Source organism: Gymnoscopelus microlampas (genome assembly GCF_963454915.1).
Source record: "Gymnoscopelus microlampas genome assembly, chromosome: 15".
NCBI classification, from domain to species: domain Eukaryota; kingdom Metazoa; phylum Chordata; class Actinopteri; order Myctophiformes; family Myctophidae; genus Gymnoscopelus; species Gymnoscopelus microlampas.
Window position 1 is genome coordinate 43,734,913 of NC_139952.1, and position 17,429 is coordinate 43,752,341.

General features: G+C 42.3%; 1 protein-coding gene across 4 annotated transcripts in view; it reads right to left on the reverse strand.

The window, feature by feature from the left end:
• The window catches only part of pdcd6ip (programmed cell death 6 interacting protein), a 32,867-nt gene that overhangs the window by 8,306 nt on the left and 7,132 nt on the right, over positions 1–17,429 (reverse strand). For 3 of the 4 annotated variants that reach the window (XM_084079551.1, XM_084079550.1, XM_084079549.1), the window contains exons 3-12: positions 17,236–17,305; positions 15,892–16,019; positions 13,568–13,721; positions 8,658–8,758; positions 7,319–7,450; positions 5,776–5,998; positions 5,153–5,276; positions 3,490–3,667; positions 1,260–1,371; positions 693–862 (exon numbers count right to left, since the gene is read on the reverse strand). In XM_084079551.1, the coding sequence (XP_083935677.1) occupies positions 693–862; positions 1,260–1,371; positions 3,490–3,667; positions 5,153–5,276; positions 5,776–5,998; positions 7,319–7,450; positions 8,658–8,758; positions 13,568–13,721; positions 15,892–16,019; positions 17,236–17,305 (1,392 nt within the window). The remainder of the gene's footprint in view (positions 1–692; positions 863–1,259; positions 1,372–3,489; positions 3,668–5,152; positions 5,277–5,775; positions 5,999–7,318; positions 7,451–8,657; positions 8,759–13,567; positions 13,722–15,891; positions 16,020–17,235; positions 17,306–17,429) is intronic. The other variant, XM_084079552.1, reaches the window with a different exon arrangement.

Below are 17,429 nucleotides of genomic sequence, written 5' to 3' on the forward strand. Positions count from 1 at the left end.
GTAACGCAAGTGTACACACACAGGTTTGTATTACTATACTTTTGAGGACATCAACACTTTAGGACAGCCATTTTATGAATGCCATTTAAAAATGTATATATTTTGCCATTTTTAACCGTAAGCCTAAAGCCGGAAAACAGCAGATCTACAAGCCCACAAGCGACGCGCTGTGAGCTTATAGATCAGCTATTTTTCGGTGCATGACACTGGCGCGCAACTAAGTATAAATCATGTTTAACTCTAATTCCAATCCCTAAACCATAACCTCTAAATGTCTAATCCTAACCTGAAGGTTTTTCTAATTGTAAACGTATTTCTAAAAAACATTTTTTCTTTTAAACTATAAAACAACCTTTTGTCTTGTGAGGACCAGGAAAACGGTCCTCACAATGCATATTTCTTCAAATTCTACTATACTTGGTCCTCGCAAGTATAGTCACACAAACACACACACTAGGGGTGTGCCGATACACTAATTTCACGAAACGATACGATACGATATTTGGCTCACAACTTCGATACGATTTCGATACGATACGCACTTTTTTTATTATGAAAATATATGGAGGAGAAAAAAAGAAAATGCAAACAAATAATTCTGTTTTTGCATTATTCAGACATGCAAACTTGTAGCTTTTCAGCTACAATAGCCGTTTTGAATCCAAATAGTATGACACCTGACCCGAACGAACCTCGCTGCCCTGCAGGGTCTTGGTGGGGTTGGCAGAGGGGATGGCAGCCACCAGCTCGTTCTCTGGTTTGCACAGCAGGGCGATCATGTCACAGTGGGTGTTGTAGCGCTCTCGCACCATCTGGTCCGCTTGGGTGGCCTTGTCCAGCGCACTGCGGAAGTTAGCGCCCTCTGGAGGGCACGGAGGGGAAAGGAGGACGAAGATGGTATTGCAGTTGCATGTATATCATATTGTTGTTGTCGGGCAGAAACCTCGAATCTCCATAATTTAACTTTTTGTGTTTTTTCGTAATTTAACGCCCCTCTTGATCATACTACAGCGTCAAACCAAAGTGTCGAAAGTAGCAGATCTACAAGCTCGAAACGTGGCGCAAAGCGACGCGTTTTGAGGTTGTAGATCTGCTACTTTTTCACTTTTTTGGATTTGAATCCCGAAAAGTTACAGAGACGATACACTGTACTCTGATAAAAAACAAGTCACTAATCACACTATAATGCTAAAGGTTTGTGGTGTGTGTGTGTGTGTGTGTGTGTGTGTGTGTGTGTGTGTGTGTGTGTGTGTGTGTACCTGCTCGGAGGGGCTTGTAAAGGTCTCCAGAGGGGGTTCTGTTCCAGCGCTGACTGAACTTGGCTCTCAGGTCGCTGTCTGTGGTCTCTTCATCCTCCAACATCTTCAGAGACTGATGGGCAAACAAACAAACAGACGAACATACACATATTCAGGTTAACACAACACCACTTCAAAAATAGCCCCGTTGTGTTGCTGTGAAAGCAGTTGGACTGTGTGTTCTGACAGTGAGAAGTTCACTCTCCTTTGTATGGCTGTTACATTACGAAACCGAGAGAGAGACATGGTATGTCTCTCTAGGGCAGGGGTCTTCAACGTTTTTCAGCCCAAGGACCCCCTAGATGAGAGAGAGATGAAGCAGGGACCCCCTCTATATTGTATAAAATTGTGTTTCAGATTAAACTTTTTAACTTTTTTTTTTACTCGGTCTGCTCTTTTTTCCCCTCTACACCAAACCTCTTTGCCAAAAATAGCTGATCTACAAGCTCACAACGCCTCGCAGTGTGAGGCGTTGTGAGCTTGTAGATCTGCTATTTTTTTGGCTAAAGTTCTCCTCAGAATAGGGATGCTAGGGTTCAAGTGGTTAATGGAAAAAATGTAATCATGTCACAATAAGATTTGGCGGCCCACCTGTAGTAACTCTGAGGACCCCCTGGGGGTCCCGGACCCCCTGTTGAAGACCCCTGGCATAGGCAGATTTTTTTGCTCAGGTACGTTTTAGGGCTCTAAACTAAGCCTCAGGTAATGTTACTTGTCATGTCAGGCATGACGTCATGCCTTGTCAGTTTTAAACTACACGCCACATGGCAAACAACCATTTTTTACCCCTTGTGTAGTCTTAACATTCTGTTAATTCCCCCATGTCCCATGTCTTCCATCTTTTGTGCCTTCTAAAGACTGCATTAATTCACCTCAAAGGAGTCACTCAAAGACAAATGTGATGTGGACGGGTGGTCTTCACTAACCAAGAAGCCTATGTGTCATTAAGGGTCCACAGGTTTTCAGATAAGATGGGAAATGCATGATTATGTACTCAAAACAAAAGGCCTAGAATTCAGAGGCCTAGAAGTTATGATAGTTACCCAGTCAAAGGTTAACTTTGAGGCTGAGCGACATGTCACGGTCAAGACACAGTTGTTTGTGAAAGTCAAGGTCCTTATTAGCACCTCCAGGAGCGTTTTGTTTGGTGCAATTAATCCTCATTAATTCAAACTGCCGTTTGTGTCACGAGTACACGATTCACGACACGACATTCGTCACGCTCCCTGTGTGTTAAGGACCTCTAGGCTCAACCAGAGGTCATGACAGGAACTTAAGTCAATAAAAGGTACCATCAGGAATGATAGTGCAGACTAGAGATGCGCGGATCGCGGTTTTAGCCGCGGTTGCCGCAGTTAACCGCGGTTTGGGTGGATTCGGGTCAATCAAATATAATTATTAATTAATATCGGATAAACCGCGGGTGAAATATTGCGGTAAATACATTAATGACATCTAATATATCTATCCATAAAATAGCTAAATCTCTGCGTGCTTGTGTCTGTGTGAGTGTGTAGAGCAGCAGTCTGTGCGATGCGATCACAAAATGCATTGATTTAGCCTATGGAATGTCCGTGCGACGTGCGTCTTTTTTCTTTTTTTTAAACCGGTGCTGCGCTGACAGCAGAGCAGTGCGCTCTGTTGGATGCCGCATGTATGCTGGATGCCTGTATGTTGGATGCCGCACAGAGTCTGTCTGTTCAGCGCAGCAGAGCAGTGCGCTCTGTATCAGCGCAGCACCGGTTTAAAAAAAAGAAAAAAGACGCACCGAATTTCCATAGGCTAAATCAATGCATTTTGTGATCGCATCGCACAACTAATACTAAAACTAACGGGGAATACCAGAAAAGAATAATATTTTGACATTTTGACACGGGAAAAGCGGTTGGTGCGGATGCGGATATTTAAATTGGATAATATAATTATTGCGGTTGGATAACGGGCGGATAATTAATTTGTACATGCGGATTCGGGTGACGTGAGAGGCCATCCGCGCATCTCTAGTGCAGACTGTGTGCATGTTGAGCTCTTCACGGGGGATAACCCTGATTCCGAAAATACCCGACAGGACCAGAGACCCGGTACGGGTCCGGATCCGTCCGTGGTTTTAGTTTTTACCATTACCACTCGGACCCGGGGTCGGTTTCCAGGTCTATTATGCCGTGCAGAGCTCTAATGTAAGCGCTCTAACCTCATCCAGGATCTCTCTGTTGCGGGTCAGTAGTTCGGGCAGGTCTCTGATCAGCTGTTCGATGCTCTGCAGTCCTCCCTGCTGGACGATGCCTCTGGCCTTCTCTGCGATGGACTGTGGGATGGAGTCCCCGGACAGGTCCTCCAGGGCGGCGGGCAGGTTCAAGGACGCCAGCACCCTGTCCACACCAACAACACACAATATCCATTAAGACCATTCATTCAGCTCACCGTGTCCTGATTATCAGATAGAAGCAACAGCATGTGAATGTGAATGAAGTTCACATTCTGACCCTTTCTGACTTGTTTTGACCCTTACAACTCCTGGCTTATTTATAGAACATTTGACGGGTGAAGCATGAAGGACAAATCAGGTTTACTCTAATGAAAGTTAAAAGAAATCCATGCAACATTGCATTTAAAAAGAAAACACTTTACTTACAGTGTATTTTCAGATTGTGTGCCTACAATTATTTATTTAATCAAACTGAAGTGTGTCTAGCTGTAAGGACCGCCTGCTTCAGACGAGCAGAACAGCTTCAACATGGTAATGATGTAGCCAGGCGGCGGATAAAATACATCAAACACTGAACAATGCTACAGCCTGGATAACAACGCGGTGTTGGTAAGTCTAACCTCATCTGTTAATAGCAATTTCTAACAATAACCAACAACCATCCATCAATCAATCAATCACTCAACACCACAGACGTGGTCAGTGTTATTCCTATAATTACTGGGTTTGCTTGTCACTCCCAAAACAAAAGCTTTTCAACACCTCATTCAACTCAAACTGTTTTCTGAATGTGCAGAAAAAGCAGGTGGTTGAGAAATTATGTTACGGTTTCAACAGGTTAACCCTTTAAGACCTGAGGTCTTCTACAAAATGTCTTCTAAATCCCAACAGTTTTCTGAAAAAACATATGTTTCTATATCAGTGGCTCTCAAACTTTTTCAGGTCAAGGACCCCCAAAATGATATGTATTTTGCCGCGGACCCCCTCTCAAAATATTTTGTTCCAGGGAACATGATGAAGCAAGGATTTGAGTTAAAAATGTTCGCTTTAAAAGAATATAAATATATTAATTTGCACACATTTTCTCGATTTTTCAAAAATAGCAGATCTACAAGCTCATAGCGCGGCACCGAGTGCCACGCTATGAGCTTGTAGATCTGCTATTTTTTTTAAACAAAAAGCGAACATTTTTAACTCCGTTACAACTTCTGGGGGTCCCTGGAACAAGATATTTTGAGATGGGGTCCACGGCCAAATACATACATATCAGTGGTTTTGAGAACCACTGATATTATAGCAACATACATTTAAAAACAAAACGATTTAGAAGACATTTGTAGAATCCCCCAGAAGCAAAGATTTGAGTACCCACAATTTTCCAAGATTTTTCCAAAAAATAGCAGATCTACAAGCTCATAGTGCGGCACTCAGAGCTTGTATATCTGCTATTTTTGAATAGCTCAAAGAAATCTAAAATGACAGAGATGCGTTCCCAGTTTGAATGAGTTATGCAAGGATTTCCACGTCACTACTCTGCAAAAATGTCTTCCACTATACATGAAAGTTGAGGGGACAAACAATTCTATTGTCGCCCTATTCCAGTGCCCATGCCATTCAACACACACACACACACACACACAGCGCGTACCCGTTGCAGAGGTTGGTGGCTTCCCTCATGGTTCCCACCAGTCTGTTGATGGTCTCTGCCTTTCTCTGGCTGTACACGCTCATGGACTGCTGCACCGCCATGGGAACCATCTTCTCAAACAGGTCTGGACAAAATGCATAAAAAACAATGAGCAAAAGAAATACGCGTTGGCAACACTGACACTGACCTGGCTTTGACCTGAGCGACCTGAGCAGTGTCGATTTCGTCGACTAAAACTATGAGAAAAAACGATAACTAAAACTATGACTAAATATAGACAGTTTCGTCAACAAACAAAAACTAGACTAAAATGTTAGTGAGGGACTAGTGGAGACGAGATCCAGTAGAACTAAAAGACAAGGTCATTTTATGTTTGGTGTTCGGGTGTTGCGCTCTGAAAATAGAAGATCTACAAGCTCACAACGCGTCGTGCTTGCGACGCGTTGTGATCAGCTAGATCAGCTATTTCGATCTACAGTCGAAAAAATCAACTGTAGATTTAGTTGACTGAAATATGGCTAAAACCAAATGAAATTTTATTCAAAAGACTATGACTGAAACTACATCAAAATGTTCAGTCAAAATTAACACTGTATCTGAGCCCTGGCTGATTGTCATGTTACCTGTGAACTTCTGGCTGAGGGGGGGTGTGATGGCGGTGGCCTTGACCAGCGCCGCCTTGCCAATGTGCTCCAGGTCCTTGACCTCGGGCACGCGGTCGTGATAGATGAAGTCGTTGTCCTTCTTGGCGGCGGCCAGAGCGCGGTTGATCTTGTCGCTCAGGTCCTTGACGCTCACGTACTCGTCGTAGCGGGACGCCACCGTCTTCACCAGCTCCGCTGCGTGCTGGGGGGGGCAGTGGGGATAAAGTAAAAAATGGAGCCGTCTCAGACCAAATGGAGCCCTCTTTAGACGACAACGGTCTCTAGAGAAAGCGGCAAAGTGCTCGCTTTTTATTCTGCATTTAGACGGATTAGGCGCAGCAGTGCTTGAAAACGCTGCAGTTTGCATGCCAGGTGGCGGTGACGCACCGACCAGTCCTGCATGCGTAGAACAACTCCCGTTCTACTTCCTATCACGGCTGTTTGTTTGGTTGCTATGTCCGCTTATTATAAGTGACTTTTGGGCTTGTTTCTAAAGTTTAGTTGCTTATTTGGGCTTGTTTCCTAATGTTGTTTAAACCAGTGGTTCCAGTGGAATCTGGCAACACTGGTTAACACCGTATTGCATGTTTACACAGAGACGCGAGGCGGAGCGTTTTAAAAGATTTCCACTCTGGAAGGGGGTTTCACTTTATTGCGTTTTCAACCCCCGATAATGCTGTTGCAGTTTTATTTTGCCGTTTTCTCTAGAGACGGTTGTCGTCTAAACGGGGCCTCAGAGAGACCCTTCTAGCGTGTGCTACCACTACTACTAGGGTTGCGGTTCCGGAACTGGAGGAACCGGATCCAACCTTGAGGAACCAGAGTCGGTTCCATCACACGTGTGGAGCCGTTTCTGGAACCGGTCAGAGCCGACAGATGGACTTCACGTCTGCTATAGACAGTTCTCAAACATTGAAAGTGTACGATGTATGTAATAATTGTGACAGGCCTAGTGCTGTGCGGCATACCGTACCAGTGTTGATTTCGTCGACTAAAACTATGAGGAAAAATGATAGTCGACTACCTTTTTTCACTGACGAAAACTTAAAAAAAAAAAAAAAAACTAAGCTATGGTGACTAAAACTAAGACTAAATATGTTGACAATTTCGTCAACAAATAAAAACTAGACTAAAATGCTATTGAGGGACTAGTGGAGAAGAGATCCAGTAGAACTAAAAGACACTTGGGTGTTGCGCTCTGAAAATAGCAGATCTACAAGCTCACAACGCGTCGCGCTGCGACGCGTTGTGAGCTTGTAGATCTGCTATTTTCAGCATGCAGCCAAGTGTAAAATCAGCCTTTAAGACGCCATCAAGGCACCGCCAAGATACATTTTAGTCGACCAAATCAACTGTAGATTTAGTCGACTAAAATCTTATGATATTTAGTCGACTAAAACTAGACAAAAACTAAAACATTTCAGATGACTAAAGTATGACTGAAACTAAATGTAATTTTATTCAAAAGACTATGACTAAAGCTAAATCAAAATTTGCTGACAAAATCAACACTGTACCGTACCTGCAGACGCGCGATCTCTTCTCCAAAGCGTTTCTTCTGCTTGGCCAAGATGCTCTGGTGCAGCTCTGCATTGGCCTGCATGATGCAGTGCTTAGCCGCCAGCACGGGCAGCACTTCCTGAAAATAAAAATACTGACCAGGGAGAGCCAACCACAGAGCAACACACACACACACACACACACACACACACAGATATATCCACACACACACACACATATATATACACACACACACACACGATGGCAAGGCAAACCACGAAACGGCACACAAACACAAACACCAGCGAGGTCAAATCACGAATGACGCCACGGAAGCCAATCACAAACAAGCACAAGCGGTAAGGAGTGCACATACAGCCACACACACACACATGCATTGCACACAATCATCACCACCACCACCACCACGAGAGGGATGCATAAAGAAAGGAAGACAGCGAGAGAGAAAACAGAACAGGCCATGAGTGTTTAACCCTTCAGAAACATCCGCTTTAACCTGCATCAAACGTTCCATGGCCATCTGCTTGTGTGTGTGTGTGTGTGTGTGTGTGTGTGTGTGTGTGTGTGTGTGTGTGTTTGGTGCATGTGTAATTATATTCACATCTATTTATCAGGAAAACAAATGGAATAGAGAATGAATTGGGAGAGGTCAAATACTTAATCAAACCTCAAATAATTGTGAATCATTACATAAACGCCTATTCGCAATTAAATTAAATCGTTAAATCGCAATTATTTGAGTGACAATTAATCATCAACTTAACTTTGTAATCGTGACAGCGAAGCATCTTTTCAATATCAACTTGTTACTAATCGGTCCCAAATGGGGGGGTGTGTGTGTGTGTGTGTGTGTGTGTGTGTGTGTCTGCGTGCGTGCATTGGTCATGCAGTGAGAACGTTGTCAGTAAGCGGTTATCAGAACACCTTTTCAGAAGCCCCCTTTATTAGATGCTATAAGAGAGACCCCCCCCCCCATCAAGAGCAGTGAGAATCACAATGCAGTTTTAATAGTAATCAATCATCATAATAGAGACCCAATCAGAATGGAGGAGGACAGGATGGAAAACAAGACCAATGGAGGACAGAGAGAAGTTGTGATGGGGGACAGGCCCACACCCAGAGTGCCGGGCTGTATACAGAGCTGCACTCCATCTCAAATACACACATACAGTATGTACATAAAATAATGCACAGTCACACACACACACACACACACACACACGGATGTTCAAACATACCGAACCAAGACTCAGACTCTCTACAACATTGTAAATGCAGTGGTAGAACACTAAGTCAAGAGCGTGTGTGTGTGTGTGTGTGTGTGTGTGTCCTGCACATACCTTAGGAAGATTCTCTTTGTACTGGCATTGTTTGAATGCGTCGCCATAGAAATCTGCTGCCTGATTGGCTAACTTAGCGATGCTGGCATCCTTCATTTTATCTGTTGGGGGAAAAAAACAAAAAAAAACAATCCAGTGTTAAGGCAAGCGTATGTTTGAACCTGGAATCCCCCATGTTTGGGTATGTCATTGTAGGCAAACATTTTACATAATCTTTCCAAAACCTTTCCAAGAAATAGACAATATACAATCTCACAACACGTCACACAACCTTGAAGATCGGTGGTTTTCTCCATATGTCCTACAATAAAGTATATATAGGTTGTGAGTGGGTAACTCTCTTAGGAGGAATGTGCTGTGGTTTGTTGCACAGTGATTATTTGGGTATATGGACATGTGCACAGTCTGCACATACAGAATTACAGCACAGCCTCTCAAGTGTCTTTCAGAGCGGTGTTTGGGGCCGTGTTGCTCTCTTGTGTACTGCAGAGCCTTTACACTCACTATAACAGCAGTGGACGGAACTCGCTCGTACGGCTATATTGCACAAATTCACCAGGTCGGTGCACTGATCAAATCCAACAGAGACGGCGATAAAGTGTGTAGACCAAGACTGTAAAACTGCAGTCTTAAGTGCAACACTGGCACACAGGGGGTGAGATCTCGTTAACCAATTAAGACCTGAGGCCGCTTCTAAACAGTTTCAAAATCCTAAAAAAAAAAAAACGGAAAAAAAATATAAAGAAGATAATTTTCACGATTTTTCAAAAATAGCAGATATACAAGCTCATAGCGCGGCACCGAAGTGACACAGAAGCATTCCAGGTATCAATGGGTTAAGTGGGCCCTGGCGGTAGGTACTCACACACACAGCAGAGGGTTACGTGTCGTCTGCCGTGTCTGATGTACGGGCAGCCTTTTAGCAGCAAGGACGTAGTAGTAAGCCGACAGCCCTGATCTAATGTACTGAGTTCGCTTTACGGAGACACTCAAACCTTGTATTAGATCAAATCCATGTGCATGTGCTCGCTTTCTTTTAGGGGGGGTATCAATCCCCAAAATGTTGCCAGGGTAAGCACTACAGAGACTAGAGTCTAATAACTGTATCCAAAAAACAACAAAAAAACCTTGGCACTGGTGAGTACATTCTGAGATTAGCCCTTGGCGGTGGATGTGTTAAATAAATACAGACAGACGTCGATGCAGTCAAACCCTTGGCCTTTGGGCCATGCTGTAAAAAAAAAACACTGCAGGATGGCCCGGAGGCTCTTAAACTCCATGCAAATATGCTCAATGCAAATGTTGTAACGGCTATCTCCTGCTGTCAGAAAATGAATTACAGTTGCTTACACACTTATTCAACGCGGATGGAGTCGTAACTCATTCACTGCCAAGACCGTAATTAACCCATTAAGCATTATTTTACACTTTGGGCTATTCAAAAATAGCAGATCTACAAGCTCGTAGCGCGGCACTCGGTGCCGCGCTACGAGCTTGTAGATCTGCTATTTTTGAAAAATCGTGAAAATGTGTGCAAATCTTTGAATATATATTGTTTTAAAGCGAACATTTTTTAACTCAAATCTTTGCTTTTGGGGGGTCCCTGGAACAACATATTTTGATGGGGGTCCGTGGCCAAATACATATCATTTTGGGGGTCCTTGACATGAAAAAGATTGAGCACCAGCGATATTGAAACATATGTTTTTCAGAAAACTGTTGGGATTTAAGAGACATGTAGAATCGGCTTCAGGTCTCAATGGGTTAACGTAATTTTATGTCCAAAATCCAATTCTGCCACAGACGTAAAAAAAACATATATTTTTTTTAGGGCTGGGACTTGATAAAAAAAATTAATCTAATTAATTAGAGGCTTTGTAATTAATTAATCGAAATTAATCGCATTTTAATCGCATACCGATATTTGACCTGAGAAGCAAATTCTTGTCATTTAAAACTGATTTCGGTATATCAGTTAATCAATGAGTGAATACATAAGTTTAAGCAACAAAATACAGCCGTTTTTTTTATCAAGGTGGTAGTAAACAGACCAACAGATCAGTGCAAGTTTTACCATAAAGTGCAGCAATTTTAGGAATGTATTCAGAGATTCAGGTCCATGCTTCCGTCAGAGTTTTTTAAATCAAAAATGTCCCATCCACTGGGCCAAGCAAAGCAGTCTGATTGACTTCTTCTCCCATCGTGTGCACTGGGGTGTGTTGGCTGTTGGTTGGTGCACTGGTATGATCGGTATGCCTAAAACTCGTCCAGTGATGTGTTCTGTGGTGCAAAAACTAAGCGCGATTAAAATGCGATTAATTTTTTTAATCGCGTTAATTTTCTGTAATTAATTAATCGAAATTAATCAGTTCAAGTCCCAGCCCTAATTTTTTTTGTTTGGGGGTGGGGGGGTGGGGGGGTTCAAAAAACAAGCCACATTCAAACGGCCATAGCTCTGGAATGGAGGATCGGATGGAGGATTTTTTCCCCCCGGCGCTACCGGATCAAAGGTACAGTAAAATCGCTGGCAAGGGGACAGTAGATGGATTAATTAATAATTAAATTCCTGGCAGTGAATGAGTTCATTCCTCTCACACAATGTAGACTATAACACTAAATGAGCAGCATTACAAAATATGTCTTACGCCAAATAAGTTACTATACACAGGCCTAATAAACACTACCGTCCTAGTTCACTTGTATTCATGTGTTCACGTGTGTGTGCCTTCCAAAAATCCTGTTTTTAGCGCCGATTTCACAGAAGAGAAGATTGGCTCTGCATGCATGCAGTTAACGCCAATGTTGGTTGTCAACAACTTGAAGGATAATTAATAATACCTCATCAGGAAGAACCATGTTGTACTGTACACACTACTTACTCGTCCGATTAGATCTCTGTTCAAAGTCAAAAACGTGTAATCCGTCACGGAGCTGTCCTTTGAAATATGAATATGCCTCATAGGCACGATTCTTTTCCTCCTTTATAAAACACTCCATCAAGTCTCGCTTCACCCATTAAATCCGGGAACGCATCTATTCAATACTAGCAGATATACAAGCTCATAGATCAAACTGTGAGCTTGTAGATCAGCTATTTTTGAAAAGAAAAATGTGACAATGTGTGCAAATCAACTCAAATATTTTCTTCTGGGGGTCCCTGGAACAAAATATTTTGAGATGGGTGGGGTCCGTGGACAAATACATATCATTTTGGGTGGTCCTTGACACGAAAAAAGTTTGAGAACCACTGATATTATAGCAACATAAGTAGTAAAAAAAAAGAAGACAGGACTTGAGTTAAAAATGTTCGCTTTAAAAAAACCTATATTCAAAGATTTGCACAAATTTTCCCAAGCAGATCTACAAGTTTGCAGCGCGGCACTTGGTGCCACGCTATGAGCTTGTATATCTGTTATTTTTAATAATAACACTGGGTTAATAACACCGCCATAGTCACTATGCGTTTCCCACGACACTTCCCTCATGCAAGTGCGCATGCCCCACTATGCTATGTACCATAAAGGACATTTTACAAGCAGGGGAAAATACATGGACCCTGGCTTCCCTATTCTGAGCATGTGATAAGAGGTCAATCTAGCTTGTAGATTAGCAATTTTTTGACAAAGAGATTTGCTGTTGAGAGGGTGAGAAAAAGGCGGTGACCAAGTATAGACCCTTGGGCCATCCCGGGTCAACAAAGTATATAGGATTTAGGTGTTTGAGGAACCACTGATTTATAAGTACACTGGGTTTCCGTTTAACGGTTGTAACGCACATCCCATGACTTTTTTTGTGTGACAGTGTGTACGAATTTCACAGACAAGGGGGGACTACAGCGGAACCTTGTTGTCTTGTGCAGTGGACGATCCAACCGCCAAGTAAAAATCACATGTAGTTTGCAAACTTAATTGTTCAATACTTGAGTGACAAACTGTGTAAAGAGTGCTGGCTCTGAAACGTTTTATTAATTTGCACGGGGAACTAAACGCGCAGACACACTCGACTGCTCCAGTATTTTATTTGGGTAGTCTCTTTTGAAGTGCCCAGGTATTTTTCCTTTTTATATTCAATTTGTCCCACTGTTGAGCTCCGAGCCCCTCTTTTACCCACAACTGGCTGAAGTGCGTTGGACTTACGACTGCAGCTTTAGCACCACAGTACACCACACCGCATCGAAATATCCGGCGTTTCCATTACACCAAAGTACCAGTAGGCTACCCACTCTCAAATCCACAGGTATGCGTAGCAAACTCCGGTCATTGACACTCCTTTGTAATCTAAGGACATAGGTGGAGGTAATTGCTTCTTGCCTAACAATGTAATGTAGATGAGTGGCCAACTGTCCTGCATACAAATGCAAATCACCTGTGCAGGAGTTCTCCAGTTATCGGTAAGCTGGAGAACTGTGATGTGAATACAACATAGATTATTATTATGTATTACAACTATAATCCTGGTCTAAATAAAAAGTCAGTGAGTGTGATCAGTCATTATGACGTGTTTGGCGTGTTTCGGGTGTTGCACTCTGAAAATAGCCGATCCACAAGCTCACAAAACGCTGCGCTGCTCCGCGTTGTGAGCTTGTAGATCGGCTATTTTCAGCATACAACCCAGTGTAAAATCAGGCATTACAACGCCATCAAGGCACCGCCAAGATTACATTTTAGTCGACTAAATCAACTGTAGATTTAGTCGACTAAAATCTTATGAAATTTAGTCCATTAAAGCTAGAGTAAAACATTTCAGGTGACTAGAATATGACTAAAACTAAATTACATTTTATTCAAAAGACTATGACTAAAACTAAATCAAAATGTTCTGTCAAAATCAGCACTGGTGTAAACTGTGTTGTCGTGCATGTACCTGAGGTGAAGGTGTGTGTGTAAACTGTGTTGCTGTGTGAATGTTACCTGAGGTAGCTTTGAGGAAGACGACCTCCTGGGCCTGGGCCAGCATGATGCTGCTCAGGGTGCCCACGGTCTCAGGGGAGATGTCCATGGTTGGCTCCCTGTTGAGCGCCGACAGCACTGTGTCCTTGATGTGACCAAACGCTCCGCTGGCGAGCTATACAAATACAAGGAAAACAAACTCCTAGTATGAACAACAATGATGTGACCTAACGCTCTGCTGGCCAGCTATACAAATACAAGGAAAACAAACTCCTAAACAAACTCCTAGTATGAACAACAATGATGTGACCAAACGCTCCGCTGGCCAGCTATACAAATACAAGGAAAACAAACTCCTAGTATGAACAACAATGATGTGACCGAACGCTCTGCTGGCCAGCTATATAAATACAAGGAAAACAAACTCCAAGAGAAGCAAAGGAAAAACTAACGGTGGATCACAAACCTATTAACATACTAGATTTGTGGAAGACATTTTAAACATTCTTAAGTATATGACGGTAAAGGCAGCATTTGAGCTGGGGACCCCCCAACATAATCATATTTGAACTGGGAACCTCCCAACATAATCATATTTGAACTGGGGACCCCCCAAAAAAAACATATTTGAACCCGAGACCCCCCACCCTGATAAGCACTTGGAATGTAGGAGTTGAGTTACTACATTTTTGGTTCCACAGATAAATACTGTGAAAATAGCAGCTCACAACGCCTCGCCAAGTGAGGCGTTGTGAGCTCGTAGATCGGCTATTATCAAAAGTTTTGCCTCTTTCCTATATAATTTTACAATTTGGCCAATGTTTGACCAGTTTTTATAGGTCTTAAAAGTCCTAAAATTGTCACTTCACTGTCATCTCCCCCCCCCGCAAAATCATGTGGGGACCCCCCTGGTGGTCCCGACCCACAGGTTGAGAACCACTGGTGTAACGTATAAAGACAGGCCTACCTGGCTAGTATGGAACACGCCCTTTAATATCTGGCTTAAAAACAATAGTGGTAGTATTGGGTTCATGATTTCATAGGTTTAACTACTGCATATCCAACACAAATACAGCAGGCTTTACCAAGAATGTCCGCCCGGGCATATAAAAAAAAGCTGCACAGGTATATTTGAACCCATTAAAAATAAACATTTAATTATCTGTCTGAAAAACCAATGTCATCCACAATCAATTAACCCATTAAGACCTGGAACGCGTCTGTGTCACTTTTTCATTTGAGCTAAAAAGCATTATTTTACACTTTGGCTATTCAAAAATAGCAGATATACAAGCTCATAGCGCGGCACCGTGCCGCGCTATGAGCTTGTATATCTGCTATTATTTTTTTAAATCGAGAAAATGTGTGCAAATCTTTGAATATATATTTTTTTAAAGCGAACATTTGTAACTCAAATCTTTGCTTCTGGGGGTCCCTGGAACAACATTTTTTGAGATGGGGGTCCGCGGCCAAATACATATAATTTTGGGGGTCCTTGACGTGAAAAAGTTTGAGAACCACTGATATAGAAACATACGTTTTTCAGAAAACCGTTTTAGAAGACATTTTGCAGAATCGGAACCTGAGGCCTCAATGGATTCATTATCTGTCTGAAAAACCAATGTCATCCACAATGGATTAACTAACAGACAAACTCCCATCCTGCATACACTGCAGAGAGTGAGAGACACATCACAGTAAGCTTTTTTCCTTTTCTGCTTATTGTGTTATTATTCTCTGCCTTTGGTAGAAGCTGTGGATTCTATGCAACTATGCAGCATTGGTTACTTACAAGAGCCAATTCAGCTGACTGATTCATAATGTTACCAATGCCAATATGCAGCAAAGTTGTCATGGCTAAAAGTGTCTATCTATAAAAGAGTGTCATATCAATTACAAATGGCAATAATAACCCATTAAAACCTTACGCTGATTCTACAAAATGTCTTCTAAATCAGAACCCATAAATCCATTAAAAAAAAAACCTATGTTGCTATATCAGTGGTTCTCAAAGGTTTTCATGTCAAGGATCTCCAAAAGGGCCATGGACCCCCATCTCAAAATATTTTGTTCCAGGGACCCCCCAGAAGCAAAGATTTGAGTTAAAAATATTCGCTTTAAAATATATATATATTCAAAGATTTGCACAACTTTTCAAAAATAGATCTGCTATTTTTTTCAAAAATAGCAGAATTACAAGCTTTTGAATAGCCAAAGAAGTCTAAAATGACACAAATGCGTTCCCGGTCTTAATGGGTTAAACAAGAACATCAAGTCCATGACCTGGTAGTATTTTTTTATTTTTTTATAGTTAACCTGGTAGTCTTTGGTTGTTTAAGATTTACCTGGTAATATTTGTTTGCAGCCTTGAGTCCCTCATCGCTGTCCAGGTTCTGCTCTGAGGCGATCTGACTGGCCAGCGCTGCTGCGTTAAACAGCACGCATGTCTTCTCATAGCCCAGACTGGCCAGAGCTAAAACACAGAAACACATTACACATTATTACAATACACACACATTAAATCATGTCTGCTGCGCGAGCGTGCGCACACACGCACGCCCAACCCCAAAGCCTAGTGAGAGACACACCCTGAAAGTCTGCAAAGTTTGCAGAGTGATGTACAGTTGACATACTTCAGATTACTTGTTCTGTGCTAACAGTTATAGCACCACGTGCTGTGTTATGTAAGCTCCATGTTCAGCATGTCAGATACCGGAAGAAGATGTGTTTGTGTATTTGATCACATCCACGCCAGAAAGTATGACGATGTTGCTAGATGACAAGTCACCTAAACTGCCCAATCAGTGAATTAGCTGTTCGTCCATGTGACTTTTGTGTACAACGTTTAGTTCATTTTGTAATATGGCATTGTGAACCGTAAATTAACTATGACGATGACAACCGCAACAATATCTCTTTGTTTGGCATGATTCAGACCAAAGTAAAACTATAGGGGCCATATTTTTTCTTTTGCCAGCGGAAAAACTGTTATTCACTCTGTCATAATGTCTGTGTTTGACTATGGTGATGTGCTGTACACGCATGCTTCAATCTCCACACTGAAGCCTCTGGAAGCAGTCTACCACAGTGCCCTACGTTTTATCACTGGTGATGATTATCTCACGAATCACTGTATTTTATATGATAAAGTGGGTTGGCCATCTCTCGCAGTACGTAGAGAGCAGCATTGTATTTTATTCATTTATAAGGCCTTGTGTGGTAGGCTTCCTTAACACACATTAGATATACCAGTCCACGTAAGAGCAGTGAACACAAATGGAACCAACTTCAGGACTCTCTGAAACTGGAGCGATTGGTCTCAATAGAGACATTTAGGGTGCTTCTTGAGGACACACTACATAGTGACTGTACCTGTTTCATGTAACACTATATATATTTGCATCTGTGATGATTGTAATATGAAAAACATAAGATAAATCACCGGTGCCTTACCCATTATCTCTAAACTTCTTTGCCATTTTTTACTATTTTTAAAAACATTTTCAAATATTTCAAAATAAAAATGGCAAAGAAGTTTAGTGATAATGGGTAAGACACCAGCGAAAATAGGGCCCCTAGGTTTGATACTGCTCTGAATCTCCCGCCTACTGAAACGTAACTAATCCTCTGATACATGTGTGATCACAGACAATTAACGTTCACGGTAATAAGAGAGGACGTGGGCTTACCGAGCTTGACTGAACCTCCAAACAGTGACCCTTTGTCGAATGCATCCTTCCATGTGAATGTTAGGCACAGCTGCAGAAAGAAAACAAGAGAAGAGGACATGGTGTTAGGGCTGCCTCTCCAGTTCAACAAGCCTAAAACACACTAGCAAACACCTGCTCCCTGTTACAGGCCTCAGCCTGTCGCAATTATTACA